Raw genomic sequence first — 18,039 nt, forward strand, 5'->3', positions numbered from 1 at the left:
TGAGCAAGGCTGACCAGTGGTGTGGTGGAATTCTCTTTTTTTTTTTTAATGTCTAAACACCTTTTAAGAACCGGTGACTTGACATGTTAGGATAAACTGTGTTATTAGTGGTCCGAGGACAAGTAATTAAAGAGGGACCAAGCCAGCAAGCCCGTCCCAAGAGGGGATCCACCCAGGGGGACGCCACTGATGCCCTAGGATGAAATGAGGTCACGAGCACAAATGAAGCACCCCGACCAGACCCAAAAGAAGGGGCACGGGCAACATCCCACCCCACCACCAAATTGAAAGTGTGATCTGACCACATATTCATTCCAGTATTCTCACATAAAACAATTGCTTTTTTTTTTTTTTTTTTTTTACCCCCCTCTGCAGCGGGACTTGGACTTCACCTTTGAACTGGATTTCAAAGGACAACTGTGCGAGGCAGCTATAGTCCACGACTACAAGATGCGGTAAATTTTGCAGGAATCCGGGATTAGGACACCTGTGAGGAGTAGAGGAAGACAAAATCCATTCCTGGACCACAGACATGACGAAGAAGATGCGACAGAGACTGAAGGATGGGGCAGAGTACAGCGGTGACTGTGTTAACAACTCTGGAGGGATGGTGTCAGAAAGGAAGCCATGGGCAGAGACTGTTAAAAAAACATTGAATGTAAAATTGGAGAAAAAACTAAGTTATTCTAACTTATTCTGAGTTAGTTTCTTGCTGTACATGTTGGTGAAATGGAGTGCTGTATCTGTGTCGTTTGTTTTTCACCCTAACCTGGAGCTCACTGGGTAGGGGGCTGTATGTCAATTTAATGACTGCATTTTGTTTGTGATGTGTTTTTATTTAGTTGAGTTTGACTTTGTACTGGCAATCAGAAAGACAATTTCGTTAGTAGTTGTATCAATTAATATTCAGTAATAGTAAAATATTCTTCTGGAGACCACAGCCAAGGACAAACCTGCTGCAGAACTGTGCAGGTAGCAGGCCTACTCGGTGTGTGTTTGTGTGTGTGAGCATTTTGTGAAAGGTAGGAGTCTAACAGTTTGTGTACTAATACCTCACATCATCCACAATGTCAAAGGTGAAAGTGTTGCAGAAGTCCATATGTTCCCTATTTTGTCATTTTGAACAGGCAGTGTTTGATAGCTTGACCTGCTACTTCAGTAACTACTAGTGTGTATTCTATCGTGATTGAGCACAAGAGCTGTATGAAAAATTCTGCTGAAAAAGAGCAGTATGATGTGGAGCATTTCTACACCACTGCAAATTACAACAACAATAATAAACATATCACAATATCAGGCCTTAATACTGCTCTTGTACTGGAACTCCGATTACAGTGACTGGTGAGTGTTTTCTTCTTGCTTAATGCCTTGACCAAGTTCCCAAGTGTTCCTAATTGTCAATGCTGCATTTACATGTTACATTTTACTTGTAAAAAAAAAAAAAAAAAAAAAAAAAAGAAAAAAAATCAATTTGTTTCACATGTGTTGAGTTAAATTATTGTACAGTTTAGTAAGCCATGAATATGATTTTAGAGCATTATAGTAATGCCTTGTATAACATTTTTTTTTAATTCTACACATTAGACAAAGAAGCAGGAGTTGTTTTTAATTGGTAAGAAAGGCAAGACTGTCCTGTGCAATGTAGTTCAGGTGTACCCTCTGAAGACCAAAAAGACCACATGAAAATATAATACATTATCTAGAAGGCATGCAACTAATGATACTGACAATAATTAACTCGCTGTTTTATGAATGTGAAAAGCTCTTGAACTGTCTATTTCACAGACTGTTACAACTGGGTACATACTGTAGTATACATTGTTAAAAGTAATCCCTTAAGGCTTATCATTTTCAGGAAAAAATAAAAACATTTGTAAGTCTTCAGAATGTGTCCAACCCCCCAGCACCACTAAAAGTTAAATGAAATTTAATACACAAATATAATGATAAACAAGCATGTTTAATTGCATCTATGTAATTTCATGTCAAAATTTTCACATCTTATGATTTCTTCAAAAGGGAATAAACTGCTTTGTGTAAAATCATCCACTGGTTGATCCTGTGAAAATGTACTGAAAGAACTGTCACCCTTTACAAATAACACCCAATTGTTTATTTTTGTGACATTAAATACATCTCCCTGTGTAGTCATAAAAGTGATGTGCAAGACAGTGGTAAGCAAAGCACTAATAGTAAATTAGATCAACAATAGTATCTGAACTCCAAAATCACAAACAATACTTGGTGTTACATTAAGTAATGAGTTGCACATTGTGTATAAAATACTTGGCAAGTCAATTAGGCGCATCTGATCTAAATGCACATCTTGAATGCAGTCCTCAGATGAAAAGTGACGTGTATTCCTCCAAAATACCTTAATGAAAAGAAAGAAACTGCAAAACAAGATGGAAAAACAACAACCACAACAACAACAAAAAGATGGAGGAATCAAATAATATAATCAATTAGCAGCAAATACTACGCTTTCACATGACAACATTCCAATGAACCCAACACATTAAATTAACCACACAGCGGAAAGAATTGTTACAAGACACCAATAACTTAAAAATGCGGATAACCCCAAGACAACACAACTTCATATTTTACATATATTTATGACATGTTGGATTGCAAGTGATAATGGAATTGTGTGAAAAATTCACTTTGAATTAATACATAAATACACAATTAAAAGCCTGCCCGTGAAAAGTCAACATTTAAAAAGTTTTGATGTAACTATTTGTGCGACCCAAGTTAGGATAAGAAGGAAAAAAAATGGTCTTTCGTCTTTCATTATAACACCCCTGGATAAGAATTTTGTGTACTCCAAGTTGAGATAGTTTTGTTGACTTTAAGAAGAAGGGCGAGTGATAGTGTGCAACTCTGTATTGTGTGTGTGTTATCTGTTAGCAGCAGGAGTTCTTCTTCTCCAATGAGCTGCTGACCAACTGGACAGTCTTCTCTTTTTCTCGGTCCTCTTGCTGTTTCAGGGTTCTGAGAAACACAAAACGAGATGTCAGGATCTGTTCAGTAGATGCAGACGTGTTCTGACCACAACTGCTTCACTTGTTCCTCGTATGTGCATTTATATGAAGCATTATTATCTATATGTTGCAAAAGCTAAGTGTTGAGGATGGTGTTGCATAAATTATTTGAAGGTGCAGGAACGAAAGTCAACCTAAAAAAAAAAAAAATTGCTATTGCTATTATATAGCAAGACTAAAACCAGACCTTTGCACTAAGTCATCTTACCCAATACTTTTTTTTTTTTTACCTCGACAACAAAACAACTGATATTGTCACAATTGGAGTTTATCGTAAGCCATGATAGAAGAAACCATAGAATGATCTCCAGAGCAAAATTCCAACATTATTTCAGTACCGCTACACATCAAACTTGTAAATGGGTTTTCGTATTGTTGCAACAAAGACAAAAACTGCTCTTGCTTACCGAGCCAGATGAAGCATGGCCTCCATCACATTGTGACCTGAGCATGCACTGCACTCAAAGAAAGTCATCTGACAGTCCTTAAAAGCACAAAAATTCAGTTTTTGTCAGTGGTAGTGAAAAATACAGATCAAACTATAGCTGGTAACAGAAGTCTCTTAATAGTTAAGAATTCTGCAATTTCAGAAATAGAAAGACAAGACAGACCTTAGCTAGCCTCTCACCCATCACTATATGCACTTGTCTCTCGATTTCTAAGTCTGTTTTGTTTCCCAACAGCATTAAAGTTACGTCTTCACCTGAGCCCTCCTATGAAAAAAAAAAAAAGTGGGAATGTAGACAGGCCATTAAGAGTAAATCACATATTCACATATTGTGGCTTTTAGGGTATACCATGAGGGAAAAGGGGCAAACATTAAGCATTACCTTCACACTTGTCAGCCACTGTCTGACAGCTGTGAAGCTCTGCTCAACTGTTATGTCGTACATCACAACCACACCGTCAGCTTTACGGAAAAATTGATTGGTGATACTTCGATACCTGAGCAGAGGAAGGGGAAGGAGACAGTATATTTGAAATGTTGGAGGGTGTTTTTATGGGGGAGTATCTTCAAAGCATCTCCAAAAAGCCTAGCCTTTTAAATAAAAATCTATTTTTCTTTTGAATAGAAACAAAGTCAAACCTCTGTTATCATAAATTATGAAAAGAAGGAAAGTACATTTTGTGACTAGTAGCTGAATTACCTTTCCTGTCCAGCAGTGTCCCAGACCTGCAGCGCCACCTGGCTGTTGTCCACCATTATTGTTTTCACACTGTAGTCAATACCTGCAAAGTATTTGCATTATATTTGGCGTACAGTTAATACCAAGCTAACAACAAAGCTAACCTGTAGTGAAATATAAATAATCCATTGAGTATATGACCTAAACACAAATTCAGACCACTAATTTCATCATCCAACCATCCATCCATCCATCCATCCATTCATTCTATACACCGCTTATGCTCATTATGGTTGCATGGTGAGCTGGGGCCTTTTGCAGAGAAAGGCAATGTACTCTCTGTACTGGCCGTCAATTAACTCCATATCACAGAGACAAACAACCACCCACGCTCACATTCACACCGATGGAAAATTTGCAACAGTGATTCTCAAAGTGTCCTCCTAGAAATGTAAACAATACAGGAAAGCTGCAGCTGAGATTATGAACCCTAAACCTCAGAACCATGACCTAATTACCGCCCCATTAATCATCTAACAGCAATTGTATTTTTTCTTCATCAACATTATTTGTTTTATGCAGACTTGAAAAAACAAAAGGGAGATGAATGCAAACGTTTTACCTATGGATTTTAAAGAACAGTATGTCCTACTAAGCTTCACAATGAAAACCTTCATGGACTGATTTCAATTCATACCGACAGTGGCGGATGTGTCGTGGTTGAAACAGTCATCACAAAAGCGTCGAAGGAGGGAGGTCTTTCCGACATTGGAGTTCCCCACCAGAACAATTTTAAAAAGGCAGTCTGGCAGTGACAGACAGCTTTCATCCTATACACATACAAGCAATACTCATCAAATAAAAGAGTGAGACTGGTGAATCCTAACTGAAAAAGGGAGGGAATGGAAAGATGCTACTAAGCTTACATTTATGCTGGTCTCCTTGCCAACTGGTTGACCCCTTGGAGACATGGGAGCCTTTCGACTTATTTCACACACTTCCTCTGACAGTTGCGGCTGAGTGGGGTAAATATCGCTCATCACCAAGTCTATAGTCTCTTGATGATCTGACACTTCCACGCCTTCGCTAAATGGCCGAAGAGGGATTTGGTTCTGGCCACCATTTTGGAGCAAATGTGGGAGGTGATCCTCCTCGATCGAGATGATCCTCTGTAGGTAACCTCTGTTTATCTCTGGACCACAGGCGTTGCTTGACACATGGGCTCGATTTTGCCTTACATCTGCTTCCTCGTCCTCACTGGAGATACATTTTAAAGATGGGTTAAGCGTCCATTCAAGCCAAATAAAATCCAAGACTCTGTCTTGACAAAATATTCTTATTAAATATGACATGCACATTGGAACCTCTTAAGTCAAACACCAGAAAATTGGTGAGAGTTGGAGTTCAAGATACATTTTAGGAGCGAGAGAAAAAGAAGACACATGTATGTGTGTGAAAACAACAGCAATACTTGTTTATCTGTGTAAACAATGGCCACTGGAAGTCAATCAAGTGCTGTGGAACATATTTGTGTTGGACTTTAGAGTTTCCAAAGCACATACAAGAGGATGAGGTTTTACCTTTTTGGGTAGCAAGTATGTGTCCCGGTATTATATAAGGGCCTTGGCAGTAATCCTGTATTCTTCCAATTTTTGGGTTTCTGTAATTCCAAACATATGACTGATCAAGTTTATCATTTTTTTTCTTTAGCTTTTGAGTGTGAAGAGAAGAAATTTGGTACACAAAAGTTAAATTGTACTCTCATACATGTCACAAACCTGAAAGAAAATGTCTTTTTCATCTCGTAAATGTTTATTCACTTCCCTGAAAGAAAACAAAATTGGACACAGGTATTCGTCATATATTTGTGTTAATACTGTACATTTGTAATCACTGATTAAAAAAAAGAACCCTGCACATCCCGGGCAAACTACTCACATAAGCAGAGCCAAAATTTGTTGAAGATAAAAAAGGAAAAAAGTTTGAGACGTGGCCTGCAGCTTGAATCAGCGACTCAGCTAAGAGTCTATTTGATCAAAAAAAATAAGATTTCCCCAAAAATAAATAATCCAAGAATATGTAGTATCCAGTTAAATTTCCAAGGCAAAAAGTTTGTTTTCAATAAGTTTTCAAAAGTAATCAGTGTTGCTGAGGCAAATATACACACCTCATCAGGTCCAATTGTTTAAGAAGGCTTGCTCGCTCACGCTGGAGTCCCTCCGTCAGTCGATATATTTCCCTGTTACAAATAACATTTAGTTGCAAGTGCAACAACCATGATGCCGAACCCAAAGAGCTGGACTCTTGTGACTCACATCTCCTTTTCATCATTGAGTCTTGTGGACTGCTCATGGAGCAGACTCAACTGCTCCTGTGCCAGGAGCAGCTCTTGACTAGTGTGATCCAGTTCCTTCGCCAGTTCATCATTAGTCTTCTTCAGCTTCACATTCTCCACTTTGGTCACATGTTGCTCACTATGAAGCTCCTGACATTGATCTTCCAACTGCGAATGGACCGGTTGTGGCAAAAGATCCAATAATAGTAGGATGGCTCACTTATTTGACACCCACTGACCATTGCATAATAATAATGATATAGTGTTAGTAACAATATAAAACAAGGTTCTCAAGCTAGTTCCGATTCCTAAAATACCCAACATACAACAGGAGAATCAAATAACTGACAGTTCAATGGCATTACGATGCAAGTTTGTCAATCAATATCACAATGAATACTTCTTGGTATGGATGACTGCTTTTCAACACAAAACAACTTTGTGACGTAACAGTTACAGAAAGATGACAAATTATTTCCTGTATACATTTTCAGCATCGACCTTATGCTGCATAACTAAAATCTTAGCAGTCAATAAGTGCCCAGGAAATTAGATTAAGGTTTTTCAAAATAATACCATTGGTGTGCCTTTGAACGTGTGAAAAAAAATGTGCAAGATTAACTGTTCACTCACCCTCTTTTGCTTGTGAAAGAGCTTCTCCAACTCTTTCTCTTTGGTGATAAGCTGTTTCTCAAGGTCTTGACTACGAGACACAAACCTCTTATAGTCCTTCAGAGATGTGGGAAGAAGTTATGTTACAAGCACAAAGGCCAAGGACAACCAAGAAATCTGAGTTTTTGATAGCAAAACCTCCAATTTCAACGAAGTTAAATAAAACCAGAATACAACGTCTAGCAAATTCTTTTCATTATGTTTTCAAATGAATACACTACAAGGACAATACATTTAATGGGCATACTTTTTGAGTTTGGTTCCGGCAACACATTCCAAAAAAGCTGGGAGAGAGGCAACAAAAGACTGAGAAAGTTGAGGAATGCTCCAAAGACATGTTTGGAACATTCCAAAGGTGAACAGGTTAATTGGAGACAGGTGAGTGTCATGGTTGGTTATATATGGGGCAAATCCGAAAGAAACGTTTCTCAAAGGAAAATTGCAAGGAATTTAGGTATCACCGGCAGTCCATAACACCTCAAAAGATTCTGTGAACCTAGAGAAACCTCTGCATGTAAGCAACTTGGCAAAAAAAAGCAATACTGAACACGCCAACCATTCCCTCAAGTGGCACTCCAATAAAAAAATTGCATCATTGTTCAAGGGACATTCCGGTGATTTACATTAACAATGTAACCGAGAGGGCATATCATATGTAGTGTACCTTGACAGTTAATCCTCTCTCATTTTTTTTTTTTTTTTAGAAGATTTTTTTTAATCGGAAATTACGAATTTTCATGGGCGCCCCCATTTTGGCGAGTCACATGACCTACTTGCGCGGTTAATCCAAACCACCGGAATTTCCCTTTAAGGATATCGGCTGAGGAACACTTCAGAATACCACTGTTAAGCAACAGATTTCATTGCTACCAATAGGTCTGCAAGTTAAAATGCTTCAAAGCAACACCCAAAAACAGCACCAGCTTTTCTGGGCCCAAACTCATCTGAGAGGAACTAATGCAAAATGGGTAACTGTGCTGTGGTCTGATTAGTCAATTTTAAATTGTTTCTGAAATTTTATGGATGTCGTCTCCTCCGGGCCAAAGAGGAAAAGGACCATCTGGATTGCTATCAGTGCAAAGTTCAAAAGCAGTTATCTGTGATGGGAATGGTTGTGTTAGAGTTGTTTTATCAAACATACTGTACCAATCTGGTCCCCGGGCATTATTCTGCCCATCAAACGAGTTTTAGTTTATTTATAGATTCATCCAGATGATACAGCCCTTATCCTTACTAAGGATGCTGACACCTATCCAAGCAGATTTGGGGCAAGAGAGGCAGAGTACACCCTATACTGATTTCCAATGAATCACAGGCACATTAAACCAACAGCTACGACATTCACATTCACGCCTACAGACAATTTAGAGAACCAGAATCCAGACAACCTGGAGAAAACCCAGTTAGGCATCGAAAGAAAATGCCAACTCCACACAGAGAGGCCGTACTTTGAACCTGGGACCTCAAAGCTGTGAGGTAGATATGCTAACTAGTCGGCCACTGTTCCACCTTTCTTTCATACATGTAGACTTTTATTTTAAAAATCGGGCTTTTATTTTGACACAAGCACCGTCAAAACAGAAGTGCTGTGAGTTCCGTATTGTAAAGAAATTAAAAAATGTATTATAATTGACACAGTGGAGGTTGTCTCCAAATTACATGCAGTAAGAGCGTGAGGCTCTGTGTAAAACAATGCCTTTATACTGTATCATATCATGGCTTGCATTGAAAGTTGAAGTTCACTGGGACATGGATTTATTAAAGCCTCGATAAAAATGGATGTGCTACATCGGAGAAACAAATCATGTCATTAGCAAGGCAATACCTGCACTTTCATTCCGAAAAGTTCCCTTTTTGATTTGTAAGGTGTGATGTGCCAGTTGATTAGTTTGACCTGAATATACAGTAGGTTGAAAAGCATTTGTAAATCATTGTGTTCTGCTTTTATTTACATTTTATACAATTTCACAACTTAATCGTAAGTATTATTGTTGAATTTAAAACTGGTACTTTTTTTTTTTTTAACCTGCAGAACAAGCCGTTCTCTTTCAGTCTTTATTTGCTGCTCCATTTCCTCATAGAGACGATGTATCTCATCATCGTGTGTTGCTGCTTTTCTATAAGACATACACAGTTAGAGCCTTGTTTGCATCACAAATCACATTGAAACTGTTTTATACACAATTTATCTGTATGTGAATGTTTTTACAACTGTTGCTTTTGCAAATACTTAAGAATATCTCTCGATTTTAGCTGTACAGCCAAGGAACATTTTTCTTAGCAGAGGATTTTTTTTCCTTTTTTAATTGAAACAACTTATTTTCCAAATGTTTTTTCTTGTGTAATAAAAGCTTTAATAAGATCAATAAAAGCCACAGGAATAAGATATTGCCCAACCTTTTCAGCGCACTCTCCATTTCTCTCTTTTCCTGGTTAGCCACAATTATCTGGGATGTTACCCTTGCCAGGAAGTCTTCAAAATTGGATAACAGATGAGGTTCATCTCGACGCAGCTGGGCCCACAAACTGCGTACCGCTGTAGGACTAACGACAGAGAGGGTAACATGCAAACATCAGCATCATAAAGGAAGTGCACCATTATTGGGATATAAATGTATCATACTTATTATGTGTGACATGAAGTTTTCATCAGATGCAAAAATTCACACAGCAAAATTATAGCCATGTAGTTAATTCAGTTTAATTTTGGGAGGCTACAATGACCTTAGCCTTGAGAAAGTGGACCAAATCACATAATAATTCTTAATAATTGAAGAAATAGCCTTTGTGGGATCAATAACAAGTAATAGCCACAATCATGTGTAAACATACCCGGAAACTGGTAAATGGACAAAGAAAGGGCATAAATAATCATGACCCATTCCTCTGAAGCATAAAGTTTAGACAATTTTCAAGAAGGCTGTCTTTTTCTCCCTTGTTATTTTGATATTGTAAACGTCAAATATCTGGCCAGGATCAATACTAGTTAGTGCTGTCCAAAAGGACGTGATCTGAAACGTCATGTCTCATCGCTAACCTCAAATCTGGTGGGCAAGATGTGCATTACCTGCTGTATGAATCTTTTTTTTTTTTTCCAGTTGCCTGTGAAAAGTGAATCCAAGATAGCGCATTCCAAGTTTGGATCACCGGACAGTTTCGTTAAAGTCGAAACGGAGCACTGAAGGAGTTAATTACCACTGATAACTACAACAGAAAAGTTCTGATATTGAAAACAGATTTCAAGTAGGATTTAGTTCAAGTAAGATTTTACCGCAATTGTTGCAGTATAGTTTTAAAACTAATGTAGTGTGGTTAGTAGAAGACAGGCATAGTCTCTTCCAATGTTCCTGGAAACTAAACCCAGCATCCATAAAGAATGGAAATCTTTATGAACAGCTGACTGCGGTCTAAATTTTGGGGGCTCCATTTAGGAGATCCAAAGCACAAAATCTAAAATGTGCCAGTACTGTGAATAATAAATCATAGAAAAATTGCAAGTAAACGTGGGTTCACGGAATAAATGAGGTTCTAATTAGTGCACCACACGACATATTTTTGTTATGAAAAGCCATGTGTGATTGTAGTAGCACAATGGCAAATACAACAGTTGTATAAATGATGATTTTCCACAGCAGGAACATTATTTTTGTTGCTTTGAGTGGAATAGGAAAAATATTCAATTGATGAACAGCTACATTACTTGAAGGATATATTTACAATATAGAGAGTAAAAAAGCCTTTGGGAACCGTGCAAAAAGTACACAGTGGCTGACATTGAACAATGACAACAAAGGGGCAGAGCTTTCAACAATTTGAGAGTAACTAAAGACGTGACTCACACAGTACTCACTCTTCAAAGACATTGTTGGCTCCAAGGCTCTCGATCAGCATGGAAAAATGCTTCTCCTCTTCATCCTCTGATGTTGGCAAGATCTCATCCCACCGGCTGTGGTAGGGAACCTCTGGAGGCTTCATACAATGAGAGTTATCCCCCATGCCTTCGTTTAGAGAAATTCTCCTGCCATACAAAAATTCACCTAGAAAAAAAAAAAACAGTTGAGTTGCAAAACATAAGACATGTAGCAGTGTCTTCCTGAAGGAAAACATATGAGTGAACATACTAAAGCCAGTGGAGAACTCTTCAAGGGTAAGAAACCCGTTGCTGTCAGAATCAAGGGTGTCAAAGACTTTCTCCAACTCGTCTGCAGTGAGCGGGAGCTCGCCAAGCAGCCTCTGTTTTACATGACACACAACTGTTACTGGCATGGACACAGCCTTAAGGACAATGACAACAGCGTAGCTTCAACAACTATAATAATAAGAAGAATTGATTTAAACAATGCACTGCAAGGGCACTTAAAGTAAACTAATAGCCCCTTACTTCCTTAGTTTTAAACACAGCAATGTTTGACCACAAGTTACATACACGTGTATCAGGGAACCTCACACTCTGACCCACCTGGAATCTTCCCAGAAGAGACATATTCAGGTCCTCAATGAAAACCAGATCAGCTGATCAGAAGCAGCCCTAATAGACCCGTTTTACTTGCAAGATCAAATCATAGCCTTTCCAACAATTTACAAGTGTGACAAATGCATACTGCACTTTATCACATTAAAATAGTTTTTATTTAATTTAAACACGAACATGGAAGCGTTCTGTCAAATCCTGCTCAAAGGTTTTGTTCTGTCTGATGTGATTTAATTGCAATAAAGTAATTTAATTACATTAAGTTAGCACCCATTATTTAGGCCATGTTGGTTGGACCTGACCTGAGCAGTGACTTCTAACCTTTACAGAGCCATCACACATATTTTAAAATTGAAAAAAATCTCACGGCACACCAACAAACAAAAATATCACATAAACTGACGACATTAATTACTCTATGTACTTGCTGCCATCTAATAAGACACACACACACACATTATGTATATATATATATATATATATATATATATATATATATACATATATATATATATATATACACATATATATATATATACACACACACACAGACACACACACTCATTTGTTCGGTCTGTCACTATTCCTCGCTCGCATAAATGAGCAAAGATAGACAGTTCATATATTTTTAAATTAAGATATACTGTACAATGGAGGAAAAACAAATGTTAATATACCATTGTCATGAATAATAAGTTGAAGTTTGATTAAAAAAAGTTTTTTAATTCGTGCCCTACATTAAACTAACTTTATGAAAGCCATTTAAATGCAGGATGCACCCTGGGTTGGTCGTCAGTCAATAGCAAGGCACGTATTATATAAACAAATACTGTAACCATTCACAGTCATGCCGATTGGAATATTTAGAGTATCGAATTAGCATGTTATTTTAATGAGGGGGGAAAGCTAGGAAAAAAGGAGTCCAAAACTGAGACTATTTCACATGGGAGGGGGGAATAAAGGTCAAATACATCTGAGGTCATGCCAAAAACACCTGAGATTGACAGTAATGCTGCAGGGTTTATAGAAGGAGAGAAAACACAGCCACACCTCAAGAGGCAGTGAGGTACTAGGATATGTTTACATTGCTGGAACTGTAGACAGAGGCCACCCATTTTATCCAGGGCAGGGCAAAGGTAAGTGTAGGGTGAATATCACACTCACAGGTGCTCTTGAAACGTCTGTTACAGGCATATTCATTACATCAGAAAGCTAGCATCTATGGCATTATTTGATGCGGCGACAAAGAGTGTCTAAAAGCAGCAGGATAACAAATACACAATATTATAAATAACAACCAAGTGGTGCTCTAAAGCCTCAGTAGGCTCTGATATCAAAGCTCCACTATGGGTGTTTGGGTTCCAGAGTGCTTCATCAATGGACTGGCAACATCCGAGGCCCAAGTAAATCTGCACAATAATGCGAGTGGAGGGCTTGGATCACAAAGGATCCATGTTGCTCTCTTTATTCTGTCCTTCCCACATCCCCTTTCACTCTTTCAATGCATCTTTGAATAAAGTGCATGTGTTCCCTTCATCTGTAATTTAGAAACATTAATAGGAGAACAGATTGTACTTGCATTGCAAATTCAGATTAAATAAGACATGCTCAAAGGAAAAAAAAAAGATAGTTTTGATATTTTATTTAGATGTTGAAAAAGATAATTACAGCTAGGATGACCCATTATGAACTCAGATGTGAAGAGTTTTCAAATATAAAACTAATGTCACAAACACACACACACACAAATATATATATTGATCACCTCACCTTCATGTCACGTTGGGTGATGAAGCCTTTTTTCTCGATGTCACAAACCTGGAAGAACTCCCGCGTTTTCTCCAGGACAGTGTTTTGACCAACATGCCCACTGTCTTGCTTCGGCCACCCGCTCTCACATTTGAGGAGCTCGCGGCTGCTTCCGTGCCCTTGCTGAGCTTTCCTGGACCCAGCGTCGGCGTTGGTGAGGGCAGAGGGGACGATTAATGCGGCCATGCTCAATGCGCTCGGAGCACGTTGCTGTGATGTGAGCACCTTGGTCGTACTTCACATGAGCCAGGTGTGCAGGAGGCAGATTACAGAAGAGGTCGTCCTTACAGGCTATAGAGCATCACAGGCTTTGAGCGCTGTAATGCTTCATCTCTTAGCAACCGCCTCGTTAATTTGACACTGAAAGCAAGAAAAGAGACATAGAATATTTCATTTCATGTACTCAACTTACTTAGAAAATATTTAATATTTGCAAAAGTTTTTATTCGATGAAGTTGAAAATATTAAATAGAGATAGCCTAACAATATTTGTGGATAAGGTTCTTTCTTTGCTTTCAAAATATGTTTAGGGTCATTATTTATGTCTACGGTGAACTACGGTCCTATTCTGAAGGCTTTGTGGCTCGATACTAGCAGAGAATAAAGATTTATTCACCTCAGCACAATTCATACTGTTACTTCTGTCAGAAGTCACATCATTAATTAATACCAGTCTGTTCCATTAGCAGCCATACGTGCCCATTCCAAATCATGCAGTCATCATGTTTGACACATGATGCAGCATGATTTTGATGATAAGAAATTATTTTCAATCAAGTTGTCCTTGGTTTCATCCACCCTAAGAATGCAATTCCAGGACAGACTTTTTGCACCTTGCTTTATATCCCTCTCTATTTACATTCATGAAGGTGTGTCTTCTTTGGAAATTTTGATTTAGTCTTCTAGATTTCTATTTACGTGATTTGCTTTTCCTCAAAGAAAAACATTTTCCTATCATCCACCAGAGTTTTCTTAATATTAGTTAATACAAAAAAAAACAACTCAAGGCTTTTTGAAAGTAAATAAATTGAGTATTCGGCAAATCCATTGTGGTTGCATATAAAGGCAAAAATACTAAAACCTGACGATGTTGAATAATTTCTGGACTTTAATAAACAAGTGGATAACTCATAGGAAAAGAAGGTGAAAAAAATAAAGGAAAACATTTGCTCAAGAAATGTTGTGCACCCTGTTTTAATAGTACATATAAAGAGTAATTTTGATTACAAGTCACTTGCTATTAAATAATGAGTATTCATTCTAAACTCACTAACCACTACATAAACGCAGCAGCAAAAGTATTTAAGAATCACCCAACTGGTTATTTTTCTGTCAGGCTACTAAAGAAGAAAATAGGGGAATTATATTTTCATGGTTTATTTCTCCTAAATTTAGAAAAATGTATAGAATGTTGTCTGTGGGGCTCTACATGTGAAAAAAAAATCTGATTGGAAAAGATAGCCTTTGTCTGGGCAAATTTTCTTTGTAATCCTATTTCTCGTAATCCCACAAATGTAAGAAACTCCTAGCCGGTAAAACATTGAGCATGGGTGTCAAACTCTGGCCCGCGGGCCAAACATAAATTTCAAATTCAGGCAATTTCAAATTAATATTTGAGCTGGCCCACCGGTATTACAAGTATTATACACTTGTTTGGTTCGATATTAAAAGATTCATTTGTTCAACCTTGCCCCGTGGCTTTGTTCAATTTAAAATTTTGGCCCACTGTGAATTTCAGTTTGACACCCCTGACACAGAGGGTCCTGTCTGTCTGGGTTTAATTCTGGCACAAAAATAAAATAATAAAAGAAAAGAAAAAGAAAAAAAAAATCAAAGTAACTAGTTTGAAAGACTCATTGCATGTTAACTGGATCAGTCAATATCTAAACATTGCATCGCATTGTCAACGCACTCAGATCACCAACAACACCAAACTAATGACCCGAAACACATGAGCAATGTCAAAAACGATGCCTTTACAACTATGATTCATCACTGATGCTGCCTTAACATTGTATTGAGTGCATAATAGTCAGAAATGACATCACCACTACCTCAACCTACAACCACAAAACAATTAAAAAAAACCCCATACATACATAGGACTTCCAAATAATATTAACCTTAATGTGACAAGAGTTTTATGGAGCACTTGTCACTTTCAGGTGCTGGCATTACCCTCACAAAAAGAGCATCTGTGCAAATTTGACAAGTGATCCACAACAGCAAGGTGCTCAACCTTAAACATTCTTCAACTTCTTACAAGCACGAGGGCTCACAAAAGAAAAGTTGCAAAACCACGACATGAAACGGATCCAGCTTGTGTCTAAAAGAGGAAACAAGAAGGGGAAGTAAACATCTGCTTCTTCGTTAAACCACATTTTCTCATTTTGAATCGGATGCTCTTTTAGCTGGAAGAAATGTTGTATTGTCGGAGGTTTTCTGGGTGCTGACAGAGGTTTCTAAAACAAAAACACTTAAGACGGGCTCCAGTTTTTATTGAATTTTGTTAAGCGGAATGGAAGGTGACTGAATGAATGGATTCAAATTTTGTGGACTACAGGTGATAAGGGGAACGCACAGACTAGATATTAGATTTACTGAATCTTAACTCAGCCTAAGCATCATAACATTAACGAATATTAGAGCACTAAATTAAAACGTCATAGAGTAACATTACATTGCATATAAGGACATCACATTTAAAAACTAGTTCAAGGCTTGCAGGTTCTTGTTTAACATTGACCAGCTGCTACCAGATAAGCCAGGAGGTGACTCCAGGAACCAGGAATCAACTACCTGTGCATTATACAAGATTAATTTTATAAAGTTTCCTTGTTGTTGACTTTTTTTACGGTCTTAAAGATACCACTGCATTTTACAAGAACGCTGGGGACCACGTCTCTACATATAAGCTGTCACATTAATAGAGCCTTTGGCATTCATCTTTTGCACATGATTATCATTATGTTTGCTCATGCCATTTGAAGTAGCCCGCCGCTAAAAAAAAAAAAAAAGCACTTTTTTTATAGTGATGTTCTGCAATTGTACGAAAAAGGCTTCCGTGATGTATCGGATTAGCAAGTAAGCAGGAACTGACTCGTACTCTTTTTACTGGCCTCAACACATCACCAAATGACTAATTAAAACATGTATATAAAAGTCAAAAGATTTCAGCGTTTGTTCAAACCCACTTCCTTATCACGCAAAACTCCCCGGCTGGACAGCTGCAGGTCTCTTGACGTTGCAGTCGGGCGTACACACTTTTAACACTGCAAGCTCGTGCAAATCGTTTTTTTTTTTTTTATTTTTTTTTTTTTATTATTATTTTTTAATGGGAGCAGTCACAACCTTTAGCCAACCAAATTCGGTGAACAACTCGGAAAACGTACGTACCAGAATGTGGAAAGAGACAACCCTCTTTGGAGTTCTTCCTTGAACTGGTTGGTGTCAACGTGTCGCATTTGACAGAGATCAGCGTAAATATTGTGACAACTGCGCCAGTGGTGGAATTTGACTGACTGCGTGCCGGATGCGCAAACAACGAAAGAGGCGGGGCCACCGATCAGTGGGCACGACGCTTACCTGGCCCCTATTGAATAATATCCATTCGTTTTCTTCGCCACTTATCCTCACGAGGGTCGCGGGAGTGCTGGAACCAATCCCAGCTGTGATTGGGCAGGAGGCGGGATACACCCTGAACTGGTTGCCAGCCATTCGCAGGGCACATAGAGACAAACACTCACAATCACACCTGGGGCAATTTAGAGTGTCCAGTTATGTTGCATGTTTTTGGGATGTGCGAGGAAATCGGAGTGCCCCGAGAAAACCCACGCAGGTACAGGGAGAACATGCAAACTCCACACAGGCGGGACCAGGATTGAACCCTGGACCTCAGAACTTTGAGGCAAAAGCTTTCCAGCTGCCCCACTGAGCCGCCCGATTGAATAATAATAATAATAATAATAATAATAATACAAATTCACGTATGCAAAATAAATCGACATGAAAAGAAGGAACAACTGTTGTCCACTGGACACTTTCATTGGGAACACAGTCAAAGTCTGCACAATTGAAATAGGGTGGCTCTCTCCATATTTAAAACTTTCCAACACTGATCAGATACTTATTGCGTCATAATTGGCGTTGCTGAGTTCAGTGGCAACTGTCCTTGAGGCATTGGGGCAGAGAGCACTACCAATAATATCCTGCAGATGGCAGTGCCTATCTTTAAGTTCCAACGTGAAATCATTACAAAACAGACTACAGTAATGGCCGGGTGGTTGAAGGTACGTGTACTACAGTATACACTATGTAGTCTGCATTTGACTGGTGACCAGGCCAGGGTGTACCCCAAATCTCTGCCGAAATCAGCTCAACCGTGACCATGAAGACAAGCAATGTAGAACATGTATGGATGGTGCTGATTAAAAAACCAGAAGTGATTAAAATAAATTTGTCTCCTGATAGTAATAGTAGATAGTAATGTTTTTAGTTCATCGGTTGGGGAGTTGTGTTTTATGTCTGTTTAAAATATGGATACCTTCCCTCAATTACTGTGTGAAAAAAGTTACCTAT

The 18,039-nt window shown here is 38.4% G+C and overlaps 2 protein-coding genes across 8 annotated transcripts in view; one reads left to right on the forward strand and one right to left on the reverse strand.

Annotated features, from left to right (window-relative positions):
* The window catches only part of LOC133502083 (protein arginine N-methyltransferase 8-B), a 38,137-nt gene extending 36,811 nt beyond the window's left edge, over nucleotides 1–1,326 (forward strand). For all 5 annotated transcript variants that reach the window (XM_061822480.1, XM_061822477.1, XM_061822476.1 and 2 more), the window contains exon 10: nucleotides 376–1,326. In XM_061822480.1, coding sequence (XP_061678464.1) covers nucleotides 376–459 — 84 coding nt within the window. In that variant the 3' untranslated portion in view covers nucleotides 460–1,326. The remainder of the gene's footprint in view (nucleotides 1–375) is intronic.
* A 765-nt stretch (nucleotides 1,327–2,091) lies between these two features.
* Nucleotides 2,092–17,058, reverse strand: cracr2aa (calcium release activated channel regulator 2Aa). 3 transcript variants are annotated; one of them, XR_009795486.1, is made up of 18 exons: nucleotides 16,858–17,058; nucleotides 13,423–13,821; nucleotides 11,303–11,414; nucleotides 11,032–11,218; nucleotides 9,579–9,725; nucleotides 9,208–9,298; nucleotides 7,143–7,238; nucleotides 6,490–6,677; nucleotides 6,342–6,413; nucleotides 5,953–5,998; nucleotides 5,755–5,834; nucleotides 5,101–5,431; nucleotides 4,872–5,004; nucleotides 4,196–4,277; nucleotides 3,878–3,992; nucleotides 3,676–3,760; nucleotides 3,455–3,531; nucleotides 2,092–2,997 (listed from the first exon to the last, which is right to left on the reverse strand). XR_009795486.1 is itself a non-coding variant. In XM_061823333.1 (18 exons), the coding sequence occupies exons 2-18, from the start codon at nucleotides 13,645–13,647 to the stop codon at nucleotides 2,910–2,912; spliced, it is 2,172 nt and encodes a 723-aa protein (XP_061679317.1). In that variant the 5' UTR covers nucleotides 13,648–13,821; nucleotides 16,858–17,058; the 3' UTR covers nucleotides 2,092–2,909. The 3 variants fall into 3 exon arrangements, 2 of the variants coding, with proteins under 2 accessions (XP_061679317.1, XP_061679318.1); XM_061823333.1 differs by having other exon boundaries at nucleotides 3,659–3,760; XM_061823334.1 differs by lacking the exon at nucleotides 16,858–17,058 and adding an exon at nucleotides 16,656–16,780 and having other exon boundaries at nucleotides 3,659–3,760.
* Between the last annotated feature and the right edge of the window lie 981 nt (nucleotides 17,059–18,039).

Source organism: Syngnathoides biaculeatus, chromosome 6, assembly GCF_019802595.1.
Source record: "Syngnathoides biaculeatus isolate LvHL_M chromosome 6, ASM1980259v1, whole genome shotgun sequence".
Lineage (NCBI taxonomy): Eukaryota > Metazoa > Chordata > Actinopteri > Syngnathiformes > Syngnathidae > Syngnathoides > Syngnathoides biaculeatus.